The sequence below is a fragment of the Pyrus communis genome, chromosome 14 (assembly GCF_041283825.1).
Source record: "Pyrus communis isolate YQ-2024b chromosome 14, ASM4128382v1, whole genome shotgun sequence".
In the NCBI taxonomy this organism is placed as follows: domain Eukaryota; kingdom Viridiplantae; phylum Streptophyta; class Magnoliopsida; order Rosales; family Rosaceae; genus Pyrus; species Pyrus communis.
In genome coordinates this window covers 8,157,233-8,179,063 of record NC_142578.1, presented here as the reverse complement: position 1 = coordinate 8,179,063, position 21,831 = coordinate 8,157,233, and the positions used below count along the sequence as shown (strand labels likewise).

At 37.2% G+C, this 21,831-nt stretch overlaps 2 protein-coding genes across 2 annotated transcripts; both read left to right on the top strand.

The window, feature by feature from the left end:
- The first annotated feature begins 1,214 nt into the window (after positions 1–1,214).
- LOC137712988 (uncharacterized) lies at positions 1,215–2,124 on the top strand. Its single transcript, XM_068452211.2, has one exon. The coding sequence runs from the start codon at positions 1,334–1,336 to the stop codon at positions 1,805–1,807; it is 474 nt and encodes a 157-aa protein (XP_068308312.2). The 5' UTR covers positions 1,215–1,333; the 3' UTR covers positions 1,808–2,124.
- A 186-nt stretch (positions 2,125–2,310) lies between these two features.
- On the top strand, positions 2,311–6,532 carry LOC137712987 (embryogenesis-associated protein EMB8). Its single transcript, XM_068452210.2, has 8 exons — positions 2,311–2,885; positions 3,020–3,148; positions 3,425–3,556; positions 4,181–4,323; positions 4,415–4,512; positions 4,603–4,697; positions 5,362–5,415; positions 6,197–6,532. The coding sequence occupies exons 1-8, from the start codon at positions 2,400–2,402 to the stop codon at positions 6,407–6,409; spliced, it is 1,350 nt and encodes a 449-aa protein (XP_068308311.2). The 5' UTR covers positions 2,311–2,399; the 3' UTR covers positions 6,410–6,532.
- The last annotated feature ends 15,299 nt before the right edge of the window (positions 6,533–21,831 follow it).

The following is a 21,831-nucleotide window of genomic DNA, read 5'->3' as shown; positions in this document are numbered from 1 at the left end:
TTATACGCTTGGCAGAATTGAACCTATTTTTGCATTTCTCTTAAAATTCATTCAAACAAATTTACACCTAAAAGTTTCTCAACTTCTAGTCACCAGCAGATATTACCCGAGTGAGATGACATGCATTATATACTTGTCTGAAAATGCAAGCATGGGTTTGAAAACATAAGTCTAGTAAGAAAACATTACAACGTAACATTCTTTGATATTATAGTGATTGGAAAGATCTTGTAATGGATTTGTTAAGATCAGTCGGACACACGCTCGTGTTGTTCTTGATCATGGATGTTTTAATGGCCAAGATCAACCCACGATGTTCCTGGTCACAACGTGCAAGTTCCTATTGACCCTAGCCCTCAAAAATATTTTCCAGATAGATTGGAGCCGTGGGTTTTAGGTTTTGGTATCATATTAGACCAAACTTTTAATCTAACATGGCTTAGTATAATCATCCAACACGCCAAACCATGTGAAACCGTTGCAAAGCCTTTTCCTTCCCCTTTTAGAAACCCTAAGTTAATGGTAACTGGTAAGCACACCAAATGTACATGAACAAAGCTAACTTTTCTTTAGCTAAGTCGTGAGCAATTAAATGTTATGTGATACATAAAATTGGCACGTTAGCTAACACTCTCTCTAATACAAATAAACAATTATTATATACGGATATAGAATTTTGCTTGTAATGAAGAATGTGTCAGCAAGCGTATATTTTGAGATATTTTCTAGTGTGCTGAGAATACGGACCGGTATACCAGTGTAATATATAATTGGTAGAAATTTTATTCCTCAGGTTTATCTGCACTCATGGTTATTTGGCCTCCCCAATGTGCCCGGACATGCTCGCATTGTTTCAATAAAAATAGCTAATTTCGATTACCACTTGAGGGCTTTACTCACTCTGCAGAACATATAATTGAAAAAGAATTGAAAGAGTTTCCAACATTCTGGCAATTTAAAGTTTCCAACAAAGTATATTATACTTGATACGCTAAATCGTATTCTCAGCATACTGAAAAATTTCTCCTACCCTCAAAATAACATCACCCATCTATTATTAGTCTATTATTATCACCATAAACACAAAGTAGGTGAGAGCATCCCATTGACAATGGCACAATAAACCCAATGTCAATTTGGTGAGCAACCCACCTGATCCCGTTCCAAACCCTAATTCTGCTCAACCTCCATCCAACTACTTTTAAGCTCTTTTCTTAATCACACTCCCCATATATTAATTCAACCCAACTAACAAAAAGCTCCAAGCCTTCAAGCCCTCCATCCAAAAACTCCGAAAAATATCAAAGATTTTGCTCACGATACTCCTCAAGAAATGGCTAGTGGCAAGCAACTTGTTGTTGAAGACAAGCAGCGTGCCGGGGCCGAGATCGTTTACGGCCCCGAAGATTGCTACCGGCAGTCCATAGACCTACTACAAGAGCTAGGGTTTCCCAAAGGTGTCCTCCCCCTGCAGGACCTCGTGGAGTGCGGGAGGGTCAGAGAAACTGGGTTCGTGTGGATGAAGCAGAAGCAACCCTACGAGCACTTCTTTGTGGGGTCCAACACACGTGTCAGCTACGCAACTGAGGTGACTGGGTACGTGGAGAAGTGCAGGATGAAGAAGATGACTGGGATCAAGAGCAAGCAGGTTTTTCTGTGGGTCACCATATCTGAGATGAGCGTTGAGGATCCGGCGGGGAAGAAGATCGTTTTCAAGACTCCGATGGGGATCGGGAAGTCTTTTCCGGTCACGGCGTTCATGACGGAGGAGGAGAAGCAGAAGTATTTGGAGAAGGTCAATGAATGAGGTTAAGGAAATTAATTGACGGTTTTGAGGTGAATTTGTGGGGGTTAATTATATGGTTAAATAAAAATTTATCTTTTTTATTATATTTTTCAAAGCCGTCATGTGTGAAAATATTAAGCCACTTACAGAGTTACACTCGTACATGAAAGTTGTTTTTACCTCCAAAATGTCATTTATTCAGGATTAATATGACGACGGAGGAAGAGATAACAGTAATACTTATGTCATTGAAGTCACTCTTCTGATGTGTGAAGATTTATATAAAGTTACCAAAACATTGTACTAACAATTAAACTTCATAAGACCATCATTTCTAATTTCCAAATTAGCTATAATTTTATACGTATTTCACAATAAAAGTACATGAAAGTTGTTTTTACCTTCAAATGTCATTTATTCAGGGTTAATGTGATGACGGAGGAAGAAATAATAATGATACTCGTGTCATTGAAATCACTCTTTTGATGTGTGGAGGTTTATATAAAGTTATCAAAACATTGTACTAAAAATTAAACTTCATAAGACCATCATTTCCAATTTCCAAATTAAATGTACGATTATATTTATTTTAATATAATCATCATCTGTTCGTATGAAAAATAACGAAAGGAGAAGGAAACATTTTTTTCAGTCTTTCCAAAAACCACTCCTCAAGCGATCCACTATATGCAAAACCAACCAACCAATGACCAGAGCCTACCTGGGCAACTCACCACCTCTCTCCTACTTACGCCACGTGTCCCACCTCCACGGCTACACTCGCCTCCCCGCCTGCTCCCCCCTCCTCGTCACCTCATCCGCCGCCCCCATGGCCCATCCGTCCCTCGAAATCCTCGGCGGCGGCTGCGACCTCTTCCTCCCCGCCCTCACCACCCTGACCCGACCCTACGACCCGTATCCGGTAATCGGGTCGAACCGCCACGTCGAGACCATATTCGCTTCGTTTTACAGGTCCACTCCCGACGTCAGGCTCCGTCGCGAATGCCTCCGTACTGCAGACGACGGTGCCGTTGCCCTCGACTGGATATCCGGCGACGACCGCCTTTTGCCCCCTGACTCCCCGCTCCTCATTCTCCTGGTTCGTTCGTTCTCACATTTCTCTTCCTTTATTTCCGGTTTGTTTCCCGGAAAATTACATAAAGAAGAAAAAAAGGGGAAAACTTTTGAGTTAGAAATTGAGTTTTGGATTTTGGGTAATGGGTGTTTTTGCAGCCTGGTTTAACTGGAGGGGGTGATGACTCGTATGTGAAGCACATGCTGGTTCGCGCCAAAAGTAAAGGGTGGCGGGTAGTGGTGTTCAACAGCCGCGGTTGCGGCGGCAGTCCTGTAACAACTCCTCAGGTATTCTCACTTGGTCCAATCAGTTTTCTAGTCTTTCAATTTAACCCAATTCATGATTCTCTGTGTTTGATTTTATGATCCCAATTAACATTTTTGCTGCATCGTTTACAATTGGCAAGATTGATACTTGTTGTAGTGGGGTTGTTGTTTTCGAGTTCAGATCGTTTGTTTTTGGTTCTTAATCGTTGATGGGAGTTTTATGCTAAAGATTTGAACTTTTTGATGTGGTTTTTAAGCCAGCTTTGTGATTAGTTACCTTATGGCGCTGATATGCAGTTCTATTCGGCTTCATTTTTAGGAGATATGTGTGAAGTAGTGGCTCATGTTGGTACTCGGTATCCGAAAGCTAATCTCTATGCTGTTGGTTGGTCTCTTGGCGCTAACATTCTCGTTCGCTACTTGGGTCAGGTAGAGTGTAACTTCTCTCATTTCCTCTCACATTCTGTCTGTATAGCTTGTGATTGACGAATCGCTTTCAGGATTTCATTTTGTTCGTTTGGATCATTGATTTTCACTAAAAACTTTTGGTGTCTGTTGCTCTTGCTTACTTATGTTGTGCATGTCTGATTGGTCTAATGTGCTGGTAATTTTGATATATAGTGGTAGCTTTTAGAAGGCAGTACTCTAGCTAGTTGTAGAAAGCTGTTGTTTCTGCTCAACGGAATTCATCAATGCCTTTAAGACCAACAAATGATGTGTTGAGCTGAAATATAATAGGAACTTAAATATATATCTGGCAGAAAAAGAAACAAACGTTTACAGTTTACCTGGATTCAGCAGGCCCATTAAACTATAGAATGGTGTACAAGTTGGATTTGGTTGGTCATGCAATCTGCACTTGGCATGTAAATATAGAGCTAATGTTAGTCATATATGTCCATATAGTAGTGTTCTATGGCCTTGAATTTTCAATGAAGTTACATCTTATCTTCACTTATAAATAGTCGGACCTACCATTTGCACTGGGATTTTCTTTAACCCTTTTTGCTCCACTTTCATTTCATTTATATTCCAATGATGTGGTACCTGCAGGAATCTAATGCATGCCGTCTTTCTGGTGCTGTCTCGTTGTGTAATCCTTTCAATTTGGTCATTGCAGACGAGGACTTCCATAAGGGCTTTAATAATGTTTATGACAAAGCTCTTGCAAATTCACTCTGCAAAATTTTCAAGAAGTAAATATCGTGCATTATTAATTTTATGTTCTCAACAGTTATTTCAGCTTGAGATTGATAAATAACCCAATTTTACGGCACTACATTGTAGGCATGCTCTACTCTTTGAAGACATGGGTGGTGAGTATAATATTCCGTTGGCTGCCAATGCAAAGTCCGTCAGGGAGTTTGATGATGGACTAACTCGCGGTACGTATATTGTGTACATGAAACCATTTGATTTCAGATGGGATAACACGACATTCATCTGATGAGAACACCTTCAATGAAAACTTGCAGTTTCATTTGGTTTCAAGTCAGTAGATGACTACTACTCCAATTCCAGTAGTTCAAATTCCATAAAGGATGTCTGCACACCATTGCTCTGCATTCAGGTACTTTTCTCTCGAACATTTCATATGGTTAATAGAAATTTTATGAATCTTGCAGCCGATGTTGAAGTGTGTAGATTCTAAAAGCTTCATTTTTATTCTGGTTAAATTTATAATGGACTTGTTATAAAAAATATGAGACACATCGAGCCTGGGCATATCTGTTCGGCGGTGTATTCTTATACCCAGTTTGGTAGGAATGATAGAAAAGGGAGAGCGAAGGAAAATGCAAGATGTTAGTGACGGGAGGGAGATTGTCAATCCTTGAAGTTGCTTATTTGAGTGGAAAGGAAAAACAGAGGGATAAGGAACCCCATGCCCAGTATAATCTCTCCCTCTAACAATGAATAGATTGGTCGAGGGATTGATGAGCATAATAAGCACAAGTTATGACATTACTGTTTTTTTTTTCTATCTTCAATCCACATTATGGATGGATAGTGGTAATCCATAGCTTTATATTATATTTCACACTGCTTATCAGTTTCGAAACAAGAAGAGGACAGAACTACTTCTTTCCTTCGTCATGACTTACCATATCCATCCTTTAGAGTTATGTCCTTTCTATCGAACATAGTGTTCTTATTTAGATTGCATGAGTGGAATAATTAAAAGTGTATTCAACTAACTCAAATGAGCTTACACTTATTGTTCTTATGGGTTTCAGGCGGAAAATGATCCAATTGCTCCAAACCGGGGAATTCCTCGTGAGGATATCAAGGTTTGTAGTGTCTCGAGACCAAGATACTATTTTCTAAATTACGTTCAACATTAACTTTGGATGAAGGCCTTAATAGTGCAATGAAAACTGAGGAAATATTTGTTAGGAATGCTCTAGAAAAGTCAGATAGAGAGACCTGGAAATGACTAGATGCAATACATATGAGAGAACTTCCGAATGACTCCTTGAAAGGTGTCATTTAAGATTCTGCTTTTAAGTGGCCTATTTAGTGTTTTAGTAGTGGCTTCGTAGTGCTCGAGTAGTTTATTGGCAGTGTTCTTGTATTGCATTTTTAGCAATCTAGTGTAGAGTTCCTTGGTATTTTGAAAGTCCCTCATCCAAACATAGGGATTAGTGGTTTATTTGTTAATTCTCCAATAGTTCTTGTATTTTGTTATTTTCAATATAATTCAGCATGTGTAATGCCTTATACACCAAGATAAACCACAAATTTTGAAATACTAACTAACGTGATAGGGTTTAGGGGGGAAGGCGCGCGGACGGATTGTTCTAGACTGAACATAACCTTAAAAATGAATTGACTAGGGAGTCTCTCTTCCTTGTAAAAATTCAACGGACCCCATATGCTTGGGATTTTTAGAAAATCTAAAGAAAGAGGTTATCTTCCTTAGATCAGTTGCATCAAATGGATTGGTTTACTGTTGAGCTACCCTCGTGTTCCCTCTGCTTGTAAAGAATATTTCTTTGGACATATCTCTTGTGATCTCCTTCTATGTACTATCGGCATTTTAATATACTACATCCCTTACTGTTTTCACAGGACAATCCAAACTGCATGTTGATAGTCACACCCAAAGGTGGCCATCTAGGGTGGGTTGCAGGCGCTGAAGCTCCATTTGGAGCTCCTTGGACTGATCCAGTCGTCATGGATTTCTTTGAGCATCTGCAGAGAGGAAAACTTGAAGCCTTTTCAACTAGTAATTTGGAAGGTGTGCACCAGAGTTCAGAGTGCTTGCACATCTTGGAAGTATAGTTGGGAAAAACTTAATTCTTGCTATATACAAATTGTATTTTTTTTCTCAGACTGTACTCATAAGAATGTGATGGAATATGATCATTTCAATACAAATAAGCTAAAATCACATGATTCTTTGTACTTTTATGCTGTTGTACACTGCAGCTTAGCATGCAATTATGCCTGGGATCGACCTTTTCTTTTAATTATGATGCACACTTAATGTAATCCATTATTCATACATGAAAATTTTCCACAACTCAATTGCAATTCTTCTTCCAAATTTTCAGAGAATATTATTGTTTGGGTGATTGACCAACCTAAGCAAAGCTAATAATAATTTTCCCCTTGAAGGGTAGGATGAGGACAATTTGAGATTGGATCGAATTTTGGACAACTTAAATGTGAGTATGAACTTGGACATTTTTTAGAACTCAAGGTTTCAAACTTTCATACGCCAAAAGAATGCTAATTTCAACATTTTATCTTTCATTTTGTGGCTAAATAAACTTGAATAAGACAATTCACTACTGACAATATGGTCATAATTTCAAAAGTAGAATAAATATTCAAAACTAGGAATTGGACTACCAAGAAAGAAAAATGAGAAAAACAAATGAGAGTTATAAGTTCGAAAAATACTTTTGCATGTTAGAATGTATTCAACAAATCCGCACATGAATAACAGACAAAATATAAAACACAAATAACAAAGTAATACTAATATCGTATTAAGAATGTGCTTATTCAACGCACAATATAATATTAAAACTCAAAATTTTATTGTCTAGATAAAGAATTTAGTATGTGGGACTGAGTAGAACAAAAAAAAAAAAAATAGATTAAGATTGAAATGAAAATCAGATAGTTACCTTAGCATTAAAAATATTGTGTATTGAGCCACGTAGAAACTGTGTTACAAAACCAGTAGGACCAGAGAGGTCACATGATCCTTCTGATCCCTTCTATTAATTACTAAACAATGTGTATTGGATTATGCGCGGGACAATTGGGTGGGTTGGGGGTTGGCATCCGATAAAATTGTACTAGAGTATTAGGGTTTGAATTATTATGTGTATTCTTCTCTTAAGGAGGCACTATGTATACAAACTATATAGTTTACTAGGCTTAAAACTCTTAAGCCCATTCATTCGTGATTGTCTTTGATGATTCATCTATTCCGGAGCAGTTTGATGATTAGCCTATCCGCCCTACTCGAAACTTTTGTAAAACTCATTGTTGAAAATTACAATAATAATTTGGCATTATGAGCGGAATTATTAAACTAGTCAAATATATATAAACTATATAGTTGAATAGAGTTATAAGAAATTCCGTAACAACAAGAAAATTTCAATCATTAAAAAAATTAAAATATTAATTATAATAAAGAAATCTCCGACTCACGCGAACAGATCCATCAAGTCATGTTTTACCTAACAAACGTCCTGGTTCCTTATGCCATCCAAAATTCAAAAAGGAAAGCCTCCAAGATCGAAGCAACACAACGTTGCCACACCTTTTAGTTTTTGTCCTTGTGGTTAATTTTCTTCCACTTTTTCTGAAGTTTCAATGGCCATGTTGTGTTGCCACACCTTTTAGTTTTTGTCCTTGTGGTTAATTTTCTTCCACTTTTTCTGAAGTTTCAATGGCCATGTTTCGGATAAGATTCTAATTAACTAGTAATTGCTAATGATATAGATAATTTGGATTAAGATAATTGGGGATTAAGATACATGGATCATGATCATTGATGATTAGGTCCCATTCCTTGACCCATCTCATTTGTTTCTACTGGAACATCTATTGCATGTTCATCACTTAGCACGTGTTAAATTTCACTTCGTGAAGGAGGCTTTTTTGCCTCAATTTATTTATTTTTGGATGGATATTTTGTGGAGAGCTTCAGATGGGGTTGTGGATCCAAATTTGAGACTGAGAAATGTGTCCAAGGTCCAATATTCATTTAATTTTGTTCATAGCTTGACTTGTCCGTGCATATATGTGAATGAATCGTCATTTTTTCCCTTCTACTTGTTTGTTTGTGAACTCGATGGCTTCTAGTAATAATCTTTCCCATCAGGGTCATTGTTGTACACCAATTTAAGTAAGAAATTGTACTCAAAGATAGAACATCTAACAAACAACTGCTTTTGCAACAAACTTCAAGTTTAGGATTTTCTACGTTTACAATATCGATCATTCTACACAGATCGAGGGTATATGCTAAGATCCAATTTTTTTGTTGTTCTTGTTTTGAATTCCATATCATTTGCTGATTATTATTTTTATATGGTTAGGGTTTGGATAAGAACCCAAATCATAATGTCACAAGTGCGTGGCAATGCTATTTGATAGCTACCTAATATCAGAAGTGCTGTGTGGATTTTTCTTATGAACACATAGATGACTAGAATATGAATAATCATGATTATATGATAATGATTCCAATAAGGTTGACACTTTATCATGACAAAGCTTGAATTTATATATTTTGCTATCTACTAGCTAGTCATGTGATACCTTATCTTCTTACTAATGCATATGTACAAAATCATTACTGCAAGTTAATTGTTTTTATTAGTTAATTTATTGTTTTTGGATTTTTATAATAAAAACATCGATTCCTTTTGTCTGTTTTAATTCTAAACTACGAATACTATTTAGTTAATATGCATCTAGAGAATCTCAATGTATATGTATATGATATTATAATATACCATATTATATATTATATATATATATATATACACGTACATACATACATAGGAGTTAGGATTGAAGGCACACGATTTTAACACATATTTTTGTGAGGTCCACTTCGTATATTTCAAAGAATCGTTTATCTTTTATGTTTTACCTCAAAAGTCATGTATACTAAAAATCATCTAAATGGGAAGCCAAATGACCTTTCTTTTTAAAACTGTATCCATTCATTTGTTGGATCGTTAAAATGCATTACAAAGTAGACTCCACAAATAAGTGTTAGAATGTGTGTCAAAAACGTGTCTCTAAATCCTAACCTTATATGTAGTGACTAGTAAAGTACTATGGTGGTGGGATAGAAAATAACAGAATTGAAGATTGTGCTTTCTGTCATGGGTTCGGCATTATCTCATTGGGACCATGCCTGCTATAATGCTTGGAAGAAAAATGATGGTCCGTACTAGTTGCACATAAAGTCTTGGAACTCTTGTAAAATAAGATGTGCTTGAACTTTATATTATATGCTTACAATCGCAAGAAATACGATTGTATGAAGTGCATGTAACCCTAGTGAAAGACCAGTCGCATTGAAAGAAAAAAGAAAAAGAAAGCGAAATTAAAAAGAACCAAATTACGAGCCAAGTTCCATGCATTTAGAGTCCTTTTCAGGATCACAACTTTTTTACTTGTACACTATAATCAATTACTTGGACAATTCCAGAATCGCTTGTCAATCTTGCATTTGAATCTTCTTGATAATTTTTTCTTGTTTTTTTTTTTGTTTCGCTGCATCTCAAGAATATGAGTATGTGTTTTAGAAAGTTTAGACATGATCAATGACTTTTATCAGTAGTTCATGAAATGTCCATGGAAAGAAGATAAACATAACGAGCGTGACTGGCAGTACTACTATTAATCCTGCTTAATTTGATGACTACGTGCTAAAGAAAAATTTAACAAATTGGATCCATGATCTAATTATTTTCCTGCATTAACATACATAATTTATTTTCTTTGCCATTTCCATTACAGATGTACGTACCCTTGTTTTTATCATTTTCTGTATGGCAAATAATTAGAATTTTTCATGTCCTATGTACACATTTTAATGAAGAAAGTTGATCTTCTCGTCCCAATTAAACCATGATCTTTGGACTTTAGACTCGACCCTTGGCCTCGGAACCCTAATCCTTGATCTGTGAAATGGTCTAAGGAGACTCTCTCAAAAGTGAGACTCTCTATAGACTTTCTATTATCTCATATTTTTGGCATAATGTTTTATAATGTTGGTATGAGAATTGACGTTGAATTGTGATCTGGCAGAGAGCCCATGGAGAGTCTTACTTTGATAGAGTCTTTTTAGAGCTTTTCCAAAAGGAGATGTCAAATATAATATGTCAAAATTTTGATCGGTGATGCAGCCAATTTATTTTATTTTATTTTTTGAACAATCGATATTATTTAGACCAAGGGGTTGGGGAGGGAGTGGATTAGCCTTACAATAAGCTTGCAATAATGTGGTACAACTTCGCCTTTGGCGAGAATTGAACCAAAGACCACTCATTTATAAGTGAAGAGAAATACCACTAGATCGTAGTACTAAATGGCGGCTGATGTGACCAATTGAATACAAATGTTAAATCTTATTCTTTTTCAATATTAAGTATTTATTTTATTATTTATATTGGGCCTCATAATTGCATTAACTTTTAAAAATAATTAAAATTGATTTTAATTTTTATTCTATTGGTTGTCAATGAGACACATGCATTAAAAAAAAAATAATAAATATATTTGATTCTTTCTTTGTTTGTTGTTAAAAAAAAAAAAATGTTACAAAGTAAGAGCATCTTCAAAGGAAATGTCAAAATGTCCAAATCAACAACAACAGTAATAAAATATAGGATCATTGCTTTCCAACCTAGAAGCCAAATCTGATGTGGCATGACATGGAATGACATCTCTCCCCCTTGCTACCAAATTTGATTTGGGGTCACATGGCGGCAGAGTCGCCATGTTAGAGCATCTAATGCGGTAGAATTAACCAATCTCATCGCCTATGGCAGCGTGAAAACACTAAATCCCAAAGTCCGGGTCATCAAATCCGATCCCCAATGAGGTTGACTATCAAATTTGGCGGTACAATGCGACATAACTACATAACATGTCGAGGAAAGCATCGGAGAAGCCTTTGCTGGGCACCAAGTGGTATGAATTCAACAAACCTCGCTACCTAAGGCGGCACAAAGGTTAGATCCTTTGCCTTGGTTGACACGGTTGTCAAAATTAGTCTTTAAGAAGTGTGCCATTTGATTTGGTCATACAGAGCAGCCACTATGTCTAGCCAAAAGGGAAGATGCGACCCACCAACGCTTACTGAAAGCCACTCATAAATTAGTGGGGAGAAGGAAAAAGATTGGGGAATAAAGGTTTGCTGAAAAAAGAAGAAGAAAAAACTGAAAAAATGAAACTTGAAAACAATAGAAGATAAGTCACAAAAGGTGGGTAGGGTGGCGAGAGGGGAAAGAGAAGTAGAGGCAGATGGGTGAAGGGTGGGAGGAGGACAAGCGGGGTAGAGGAAGGGCAGAGGAAGAATCAATGAATAAGAGATGTGGGAGGGAGAGAAGGAGGAAGAAACAGAGAAATGGCGGGGTGGTAGAGAGACAAAGGGGAGGCAAGGATGTCAGCCACCAACCCCAAACTAAAGTAAGGGGTCGATGGCTGAGATTTGATATCTAGGGTTTGGATGAAGAGAGGGTCAGAGAGAGAGAGAGAGAAGGTCTTGCAACAAGAATACGTTGATTAAGGGTTTAGGCCAATGACAGCTTCCTAATTAGATTGGGGTGAATAACTCAAAAAAGGGATTTTGTCAATAAATTGTTATAATACACATTTTTCTTTGTACAACGATATTCAACTATTGAAGACGGATTTCTTCATCATCTAGTACAAATATTTAAGGAAAGACAACAACCGGTTCGGATACCACTGAGTATTTGATCTTTCCTACAAGCAAAAAAGAAATGAGGACCACGTACAATTTGGTTAGAAATTATAATCTCCTTTCACTACTAAGCATAACTGCTTAGGCGACGAAGGGACATTTGTCGCACAAAGGCAAACACGGTCGTCGGAAACATTGGGCGGCGAAGAGGATGTCGTGCAAAGCTTGTGACGCCAGACATTGCGCGACGGATTTAGTGGTTGTTGCACGAAACGAAGAGTGACAGACATAAGGCTGTCGCAGTAATATTTTAAAATTAATTTTTTTAAAATCATTTTTATTTATTTTTTCCTTTTAAATGTTGATACTATTGTTTTATGTATAAATTAATTTAATGAAATTAAAAATAGAAAATGTAAAGAAGAATATTGAATTAAAAAAATATTGAAAATGTACATACAATGGAAAGAAATATTTTAAAACTTGAAAACAATTTTAAAAAAAAGCTAAAATATGTAGTCGTCCACGTCATAATCGCCTGCTGGTTGTGTTGCTGTTGCGTTGGGGGGTTGAGAGGTTGTAGTTGCTGCGACGGGGGGCTAGAAGGTCGTTGCTGGAGGTGTTTCAACGTTGGGGAACCGAATGCCAAAGATTTGAAGGACGAGACGAATTTGGTTCATCAAACTACTTTGGGCCGCCAACTAAGACTGCTGGGTGGCAATCTGCTCATTTAGGTACACCACTTCATATGTCATCGATTTGACCTCTTCTGTTTTCTGCCTGGAGGATGAGGCAGACAGGTCCCAAAGGCGAATTTTCCTAAGCCCCCGGTGAACATTCACATGCCTACGACTAAGGGTCTGATCGAATGTGTCCGTCATGATTTGAAAATCGAGGTCTCTAGGGGAAGTTAGGAAGCCACTTCCTCCAGAATGGTATGGCCCTTCTCCACCATGATGGACTAGAAAAATGAAATTAATTAATTAATTTTAATATACATGTAATTAATATTAATACTAATTGAATATTAAAAAATTGAAATAATTTACATGAAGCTGCTTCGTCAGCTTATCCCTGGGCTGAACGTACACCTTCTTGAACATGTCAATCTCAAGAAACTTTGACCCCCTGAATAAAAAAAATATTAACACATAGATTACCAATTGTGTAATAGAGAGTAAAAAGAATGAAAACTTAAAATAAATATACGGTTACCTTACATCGCTCCTCTAACCTATAAGAGAAGCGTCGTGAGCCGGAGCGGTGAAAAAGTTTCTTCTTCGACCTATTGATTGAGTTTGCCTTCACTTTTTTTTTTTTTTTTTTTTTTTTTTTTGTTCAATTAATAAAACGTATTAGTTTAGATATTTATAACAAATTAATGAAAAAATTAAAATATTATTTAAAAATATAAAAATTTTGATTAAATATTATTGAAATATATATTATACTTACGCGGTATTTCTCGTGACACACCCCGACCCAGAAAGTCCACTTGGACCCTGAATCGAGCTGTGCTGGCCGACACCTGGAAGGTGACGAAGCCATAAAATGTGATAGTGTATAAAAAGTGAATAAATTTGAATCTAAAAGTGTCTAAGTACCAGAGTGCGCTACGAGTGGGAGCGAACCCATTTCACGCGCGATTTTAGAGCATAAGTAAGGTACAGTAGTGTGGGTAAGAATCATACCCTCAGAAATATCCAACAATACTAAGATTCGCCACAGATTCTTGTCGATACAAACTCAGCAACTAAAACCTGGAGGGCACCAAACAGAAGGTGTGAGTAAGCAATAAAACCAAGCTTCCCAAAGTTATTACCTCTCTAAAAGTAATGCCCCTAAATGTAAAACCCGTATCGTTTTCCATAAGAAAGTACAACATATATGCATATATCCAAACCATACTCAGAAATGACTAAAACCACGGTTTGCCATCAACTCCACCATACATTAATAAGTAGGCCAAATGAACTAAATCAATACAAGGTGATATATCAGTCAAAGTCATCTAAAATGACATGTACAACTTATCCATATCTCATCAATCATGGCTAGCATATAAGTCGGAGTCACCTATAGTGACCTGTACGACTTATCCATATCTCATCAATCCTGGCTAGCATATAAGTCGGAGTCACCTATAGTGACCTGTGCGACTTATCCATATCTCATCAATCCTGGCTAGCATATAAGTCGGAGTCACCAATAGTGACCTGTACGACTTATCCATATCTCATCAATCCTGGCTAGCATATAAGTTGGAGTCACCTATAGTGACCTGTACGACTTATCCATATCTCATCAATCCTGGCTAGCCAATAGCTCAATAAGTATACCTGCACACGAGTCGGAACCACCTCAAGTGGTCTGTACGACAGGACTGGGTGTAAATAAGTGCTACGATCACGTGAAGACTGGGCGAATAATCGCGGGTCACCTACGAGTCGGAACCACCTAAAGTGGTCTGTACGACAGGACTGTGCACCTACCTTGAATCCAAGGTGAGCGTAAGGTGCGGGAGGTGAACATCACGTGAAGGACTGTGCCCTGGCCACGGGCGGGAGCACTAACACCGGGGTGCAGGTTTATGAGCTATGCTATATCTCAACACAATCGTACTCACTACCATCACTAACATCAACATGTACTCACCTGAAGCTTACCTGGGTGTCCTGCGTCCACCTTTGCACTTGAAAGCATTCCCAATAATTATATGCAAGTATAATACATATGGATATACCATGATGCAATCTAACACTCAACCATGTTGTAGCATTTTCAATTATAAACTATATAGTGTGAAATGTACAATCAATAACGTTCTACTCCCGAACTACTTATTTTCAAGGATAATTATCCATAATAACCCAATTAACACTAATTAACTAACTAACTCACAAAACTAAAACTTGTCTTTATCAATTTCCTTCGCATTACTCAATTTCCCAAACAAGGCTTTTGTCTCAAATATTTTATGGCTGCATCTAACGTCTCGTTAGACTGCCTACGTACCCTAAACAGGGATCAAGCCATTCGTAGTTCATAATACTTCAAGCATTCACAATAATTATATATGAAAGTAATATGCCTAATCAATTTAAAAGTGTCGATAGAACTCTCAACAATATGTACGATAAAAAGGAAAAGATCCACTCACCAGGAGTCCACGCTATGATTCTCTAGCGCACGCATCGAGACGTCCTGAATGATTGGTCCCTGTGACCAATTATCAAATCACATCTCAGAACTCTTATCCGTAGAATATGTAATTCACATAAAACACAACCTCAACGACATTCTAAAATAGTTTGAGACCCATTGACCACAAGGCAACCGTCGATCTTTGATCGACGGTAGGATTTACAACCCTGTATAACTTGACCCGGAAGATCCGCATATCAGATTTTCAATCCGCAATTCCTAACGATCCACAATATGTTTCTACAATAACATATTAAAATTTCATTACGATCCAACGGTCGGATCTCCGCCACTTACCTAAAACAAGTGGTCGTGAACATTTATTTTACTAACTTACAAATCCAATTCAGGAAGATCCGTAAGTCGGATTCCCGATCCATAAATTCCAATGATCTTTAAATATTACGTATTATAATGTATCCAATTTTGGTGACGATCCAACGGTCGGATCGTCGATTCACATTTTTATCAAGTAACGTATCGTAACAAATTTAGGTTCCAATGATCAACCTACGTCATTCAAATAACGAAACTGAATTCAAGACATTCGACATAGCCTAAAAATAGCATTGGCGGCCCACTGGCCACGCGCCGCCGCATGGGCCGCCGCGGGTGGCGGTCGGCCGCCCCGACTCGCCGGAAAATTCAACTATTTTAAAAAATTCTCAAACTTCACAGAAATGAAGATCTCAGTGAGTGGAGCAACTTTCATACCTGCCACAAAGTCCAAAAGTGGACGGAAGATGGTCAATTTTGCCCACAAAGCCGGCGGATGCCTAAAACTTCCCGACGTCGATTCGTCGTCTACGGTGGTCCAACGGGGTCAAGGTTGGTCGGGTTTTGCTCCTGGGATGATGGGCTACAAAGCCCAAGTGGTGGCATCGGCCATCACTTTGCCGATTTGCCGGAAAATCGAAAAGGGTGGCCGGAGCACCATTGATTTTCGTCAACTTTCGTGGCCTCAAACCGCCTCATACCATGGTTAATCAAGGTGGTTCTTGGGTGGGTTTTGTAGAGGGGAATGAGAGCTTCAAGATGGTGGTGGTGGCATCGAAAAAATCCACCGGAGTTGGCCGGAATCGGCCTTGGAAAATGGATGGTTGTGCATGTTGGGTCACGGTTTTGGGGGGAGTTTTCCCTTTTTTTTTTTTTTTTTCTTTTTCTTTTCCTCTTTCTTTTTGATTGGCTGCGAACTTTACTTCCTCTTTCCTCCCTCCATTTTCTGATTGGGCTTCCCCCACAAAGTGGAGATTTAATTTAAATAAACATTAAACCTTGAATAACCAATTTCGAACGTCCGTAACTATACCGTTATAATCCGGACTCGCAAACGGCTTTCGCCTATACGTTCGTACCAATGAGTACTACGAGGATATGCTAAAAGAATAAGTTCCACATCTCTCAAATCGATGGTCTACGGAAGTCAAAGTCCTTGCCTCTAGGGCAATTTCGTAAATTCACGCTTTTAAAATAAAATAAAAACGTAAAATTTGGAACGGGTTGTCACATCTCGTCTTGAAAATGGCTGCAGAGCCATTCCTATTCATCCCGGCGATCCACCAACTCTATAGGGCACCTAACTGCTAAAGCAACCTCTGGACCGTCATATATCTTATAATGCTTGTGGATGTTGCTCTTCCATTGAGTGAACCTACTGGTGCAAAGGTCATTGATGTACTGGTTTTGATTGGCATCGAGGTTTATGAGCTCATAGTGATGTTGCAAAACTCAACAAATAAATAGTAGTTAAAATTTATAATATTTGTATACTTTAATAAAAATTTAGTATTTGAGGTTGAAAATACTTACCGATAATTCATGAAGAACGACTTCCTTGACTTCAGGTGGGATAGCTTTCCATGACTCCCACAGAAGGGGACAATGATTCCTAATAACCAAGCCAATGTCACTGGGCAACACACTGTGTTGCTTCTTTGTTGCTGCCGCATGATGTCGTGGATCCCATGTAATGGTAATCTTCTCGGTCGTGGTGCGAGTGGTCTGTGAAGTCTTCAGAAGTCTACATAGGCCCTTGGTTTTTTGTTAACTACCAAATAAACAAAGTAAACATTAGACGAATTCTATTTTCTACCGAAAATTCAGCAGAACCACCCCTAAAACTATAGCATATCCTAAAACTTGCAAACAATATAACAACAAAAACAACACATCCACCCAACAATTCAAACAGTTTATACCAATTGGAGACTTTTAAAACAAAATTTACAACTCGTATCAAGCTTTTTCACTTCTAATTGCATCAATGGTAGTGAATTTGTGAAGAAACTACACATATATTCGATTGCACATGTAATTAAGTAAGTTGAGAACAATATTGATGTGAGTATTCTCGTCTCTTTGAAAATTTAACACACCATATCACTAAAATTTTCACTAATGAGAAAATAAAAGAATAAGAAGGATAGCTTTTTAAGAGTGTAGCCAAATAATTTATCAACCAACTTTTTCTAAAGAAGATTTGGGATCTTCTTTTGTCATCCACCAACAAATTTCAGTATCCTTATTGACAGTATTTTGTAACTAATGACTTTTTATGAACCTACCTAAAAAATCAAATAATTTAAAAGTTCGATTTTCACAACAACAAAAAAAACTTTCAAAATTTCGATTATACTCTGAGAAAGATGCATTACTTGTCTGGGACCCCTCTCCATGGACAAATGAAGCCTCACCAGACTGCTTAGCCTCCTCAGAACTCTGGGGTCGTCGATGAGTTCGCCGTGTGCTTAGTACAAGATGCATCACTGAAGAAGTCGATGATGCAAGAGCCGTAGACACCGTTAGACCAAAAGGTGTGACCGAAGGGACATCCGTCGTGCCCATATTAGGTGGGGAAGTGGTAGCAGCACTAACTGCTGGAGAAGGTGTCTGACTGACCCTACTAGTTGCCCGGCGTTTTGAAATTAAGTTCGACATCTACAAAAACAATAAATAAAAAAGTTACATTCCACTACTTTGACTTATTAACAACAAGGAAGCTAGAGATAACAGATTATGGCTAAGAAAAGTGGTAGAAATCCTGAATACCAGAGATTTACCATCAGATAGAAAATGAGAGACTGACATCTATAAGAAGTTGATAATGATTAGCATTAACTAATTAATCTGGTTTGAATATACTAAAAAACATCCTAACCTTGAAGCAAAATAAGATATATCTTTAAATTCATTAATACCATTAAAGAAGGAATCAAATTATCAAATTACCCATACATGCACAAACCATATATTCATGCACAATAGGAACATCTATAGTATCCCACATGCCTAAATATTAAATGTGTAAACCTATATGTATAACCTATTTACATGCCTTATGCAAAACTTACCACGGGCACAAGCATCAGTATGACAAAACATGAAAAAGAAAAGTTAAAGGGACAAAACATGCACATGCAGGGAAACACTACATTCAACCTCAGAAAAGGTTCGCCATGTCGGTCGATTGAACTGATGAGCTCTTCTAGAACAAGGAAGCATGCAGTCAATAAACCCTGTATTGAAAACAATTTGCAAGACAATGCAAAACTCTGCCTCCCAACGATGTAGGGAAGCCTGTCAAACTTTATAAATCAAACAATCAAAATCATTAACAAGAGAAAGGTTTGAACTTGACGCTATATCATGCACATATATATAAACTCCATATATTTTTACATATTAGACCTACTTCTATATAAAGCAACTAGACTTACCATTAACAAGAGATGGCTAACGGAGCTTTGGTTCATGTCGATTCACACTGACATTTAAATGTTGATATTTCTAACAAGTGATCACTTAAAAGTACTAGGTTTATTTTTGGTTTGTTCTCCATGTTGTTCTGATAATTTGATTCTTTACAACCTCTGTGCATATTTTCACTTAATTATCATGAGAACAATTCAACATATAGTGGTATCATTACTTTCAAAAAACAACACACATTACATTAAGATATTATCAATAGGTGTTTGAAATTAATGCCATGAATTACAATTTTTAAAGCTTGTAAGAAAAAGAACTTACGAAGGATACAAGTGACTCATTAGTTGGACGAAAAACTTGCAGCCTTCTATTTCTCTTAGCTTCAATGGAAGATTCATTCACACTGACGTTACTAAATATCTGAATTTCAAGGCTGTAGATGGTAGTTTTGTGTATAACAAAGGGAAGGTGTGATTCATGATAATGTCCAAGTTCAATGAGTGCTTATTCATTTATCATCTAAACGACATATATGGAACTACTAATCGATTAATACCATTAGCAAGAGAAAGGTCTGAACTTGACGCTATATCATGTACAAAGATATAAACTCCATATATTTTTACATATTAGACATACTTCCATATAAAGCAACTAGATTTACCATGCATCCTGCCCAATTCAAAAACCATCACCCAATATTCTTAATTCAAAAACCATAACTGAATATTCTCAATTTGAAAACCCTAATCCAAGATTCCCAATTCAAACCCTAAATACCTAACCTAGGATTCCCAATTCGAACCCTAAATCCCTAAATGTTCTAATTAAAACAATTCAACATAAAAAATGAAAAATTGCACAAATAAATAATTGAATTAAGGGAAACTGGGTGCTTACCTAGTAATGTTGCGGCAGCGGTGAGATGGTGTGGTGTAAGAGTGCGGTAGATGAGAGGGAAAGTGACAGAGAGACAGAGAAAAAAGAGAGAGGGCAAGAAAGGGAGAGAGGGAGAGACTGAGATAGTGAGTGATGAGAGCGAGAGCTAGAGAGAATTGCGAGAGAGAGAGAGAATAGAGTGAGATTCGCATGCAGAGAATTAGAGAGAGATAGAGAGAAGAGTGAAGGCGTTGAAATAAAAACGCCTAATTTTGGCAAAAAGAATCAAATTTTTACATGTTTGTGCAACGAGGGTGCTCTAATTTTTGTCATGCGACCAGTTTTTAAATAATTTTTTTTTTTAAATATTTGCATGACAAACATTTCCAAAATGTTGTTGTGCATATTTGTAAATTTAATTTATTTTTAGTTTAAATAAATAAATATTTTTTTTTACAAATTTTAAAGGAAAATTACAAAATAAATACCATTAATAAATATCATTACATTTACATCACAAGTTTTCATTAATCCTCCTCTAAACTAGAATAAATATCTTCACTTTGGTCAGATTCAGACTCCCATTCCTCATCGTCTGTAGGCACATCAACATCGTCGTTTATGTGCTCGGGTGCATTATATTGCAGTCGATCCTCGAGGTCAATCATAATGGAGTCGATCGGTATTTCGATTTCAGGACCTCCGACTACCAAGTTTCAGAGTGTATCTGCACCAATAGTCATATCCCGCAGTGTAGTTGAAGTCTCTAGATGTTTGTTAGCAACGTCACCATAATCGTCTTCGTCAGCAGGATCTCGGTTAGGAGTATCATATAACCCTCTGTGCTTAATCTTCTGAACTACTTTCCATCCTCTCCCGCCCTTAGGGTCATCTATATAGAAAATTTATTTGGTCGTTGTTACCAAAATGTAGGGGTTGTCGTTATACCAACATCTGTTAGTGTTGACTAATAGAAAACTATCGTCTTGTTTAACACCTCCAATCCTACGTGGGTTTGTATCAAACCAACGACAGTTAAATAGAATAACTTGACAGTGGTCTTTGTAAAGCAATTATACAACACTTGTCAATTTTCTATAAAAATCAATATCTACAATGTCGCCTGCCCCGGGACATGTACCACACTATTTTGTGTACACAGCTTGCCATCGCAATCAGTTGCCAAAAACTTGATGCCATTTACATGACAACCGAAGTACAATTTTGCACTTAGGGGCCCAATAGCCAAGTTGTACAATTCTTTAGTGTAAGTGGGCGAATTCATGTCCTTCAATTTCTTCACCTAAATTAATGATAAAAGGTTGACGTGTTAGTTTACCATTCACAATTATGCAAATAACCCAAAACATGAACAACTTACATTTTCACGAAACCAACAAGGAAACAATTCACGGTGCTTCTTGGCTTATAAATATGAAGGATGTTCCCACTTCATCAACTCTTCATGCTCATCTAGGTAGGTAATTGTCTCATCACAATTGTTAAGTAAAAACCAATGTGCTACCTCCATGTCCATTTTGTTAAATGACTCCCCTCTAATTGGTTCACTAAAGGGTCGTGCAATTTGGGCAAAAACGAAAAAAATTTCATTTCTCACACCATCGTCATTGTTGCGTTGCTGTCGATTGAACGTAGTTTCAACATCTTGTAGGTACATTACATAAAATGTAAGTGGCTTAAATGCGACCCATGCCTCCATGATTGATCCTTTAGGCTTTGCCCTGTTCCATACACTATTTTTTAATTCACCTAGTAGTCTGTATCAATAAACAAAATAATGTGTAAAATTAGTTAAATCGTACATACATCACGAACTAAATTATTTATGGCCATTAAATACATTTCTATTAGATACATCCATCAATAGTTGACGGGTCCGGCTAGAAGTGTCTTCTCTAGCAAGTGAATCATGATGTGTATCATGCTTGTGAAGAAAGTTGGAGGAAATATTTGTTCAAACTTGCATAGCACTTCAATA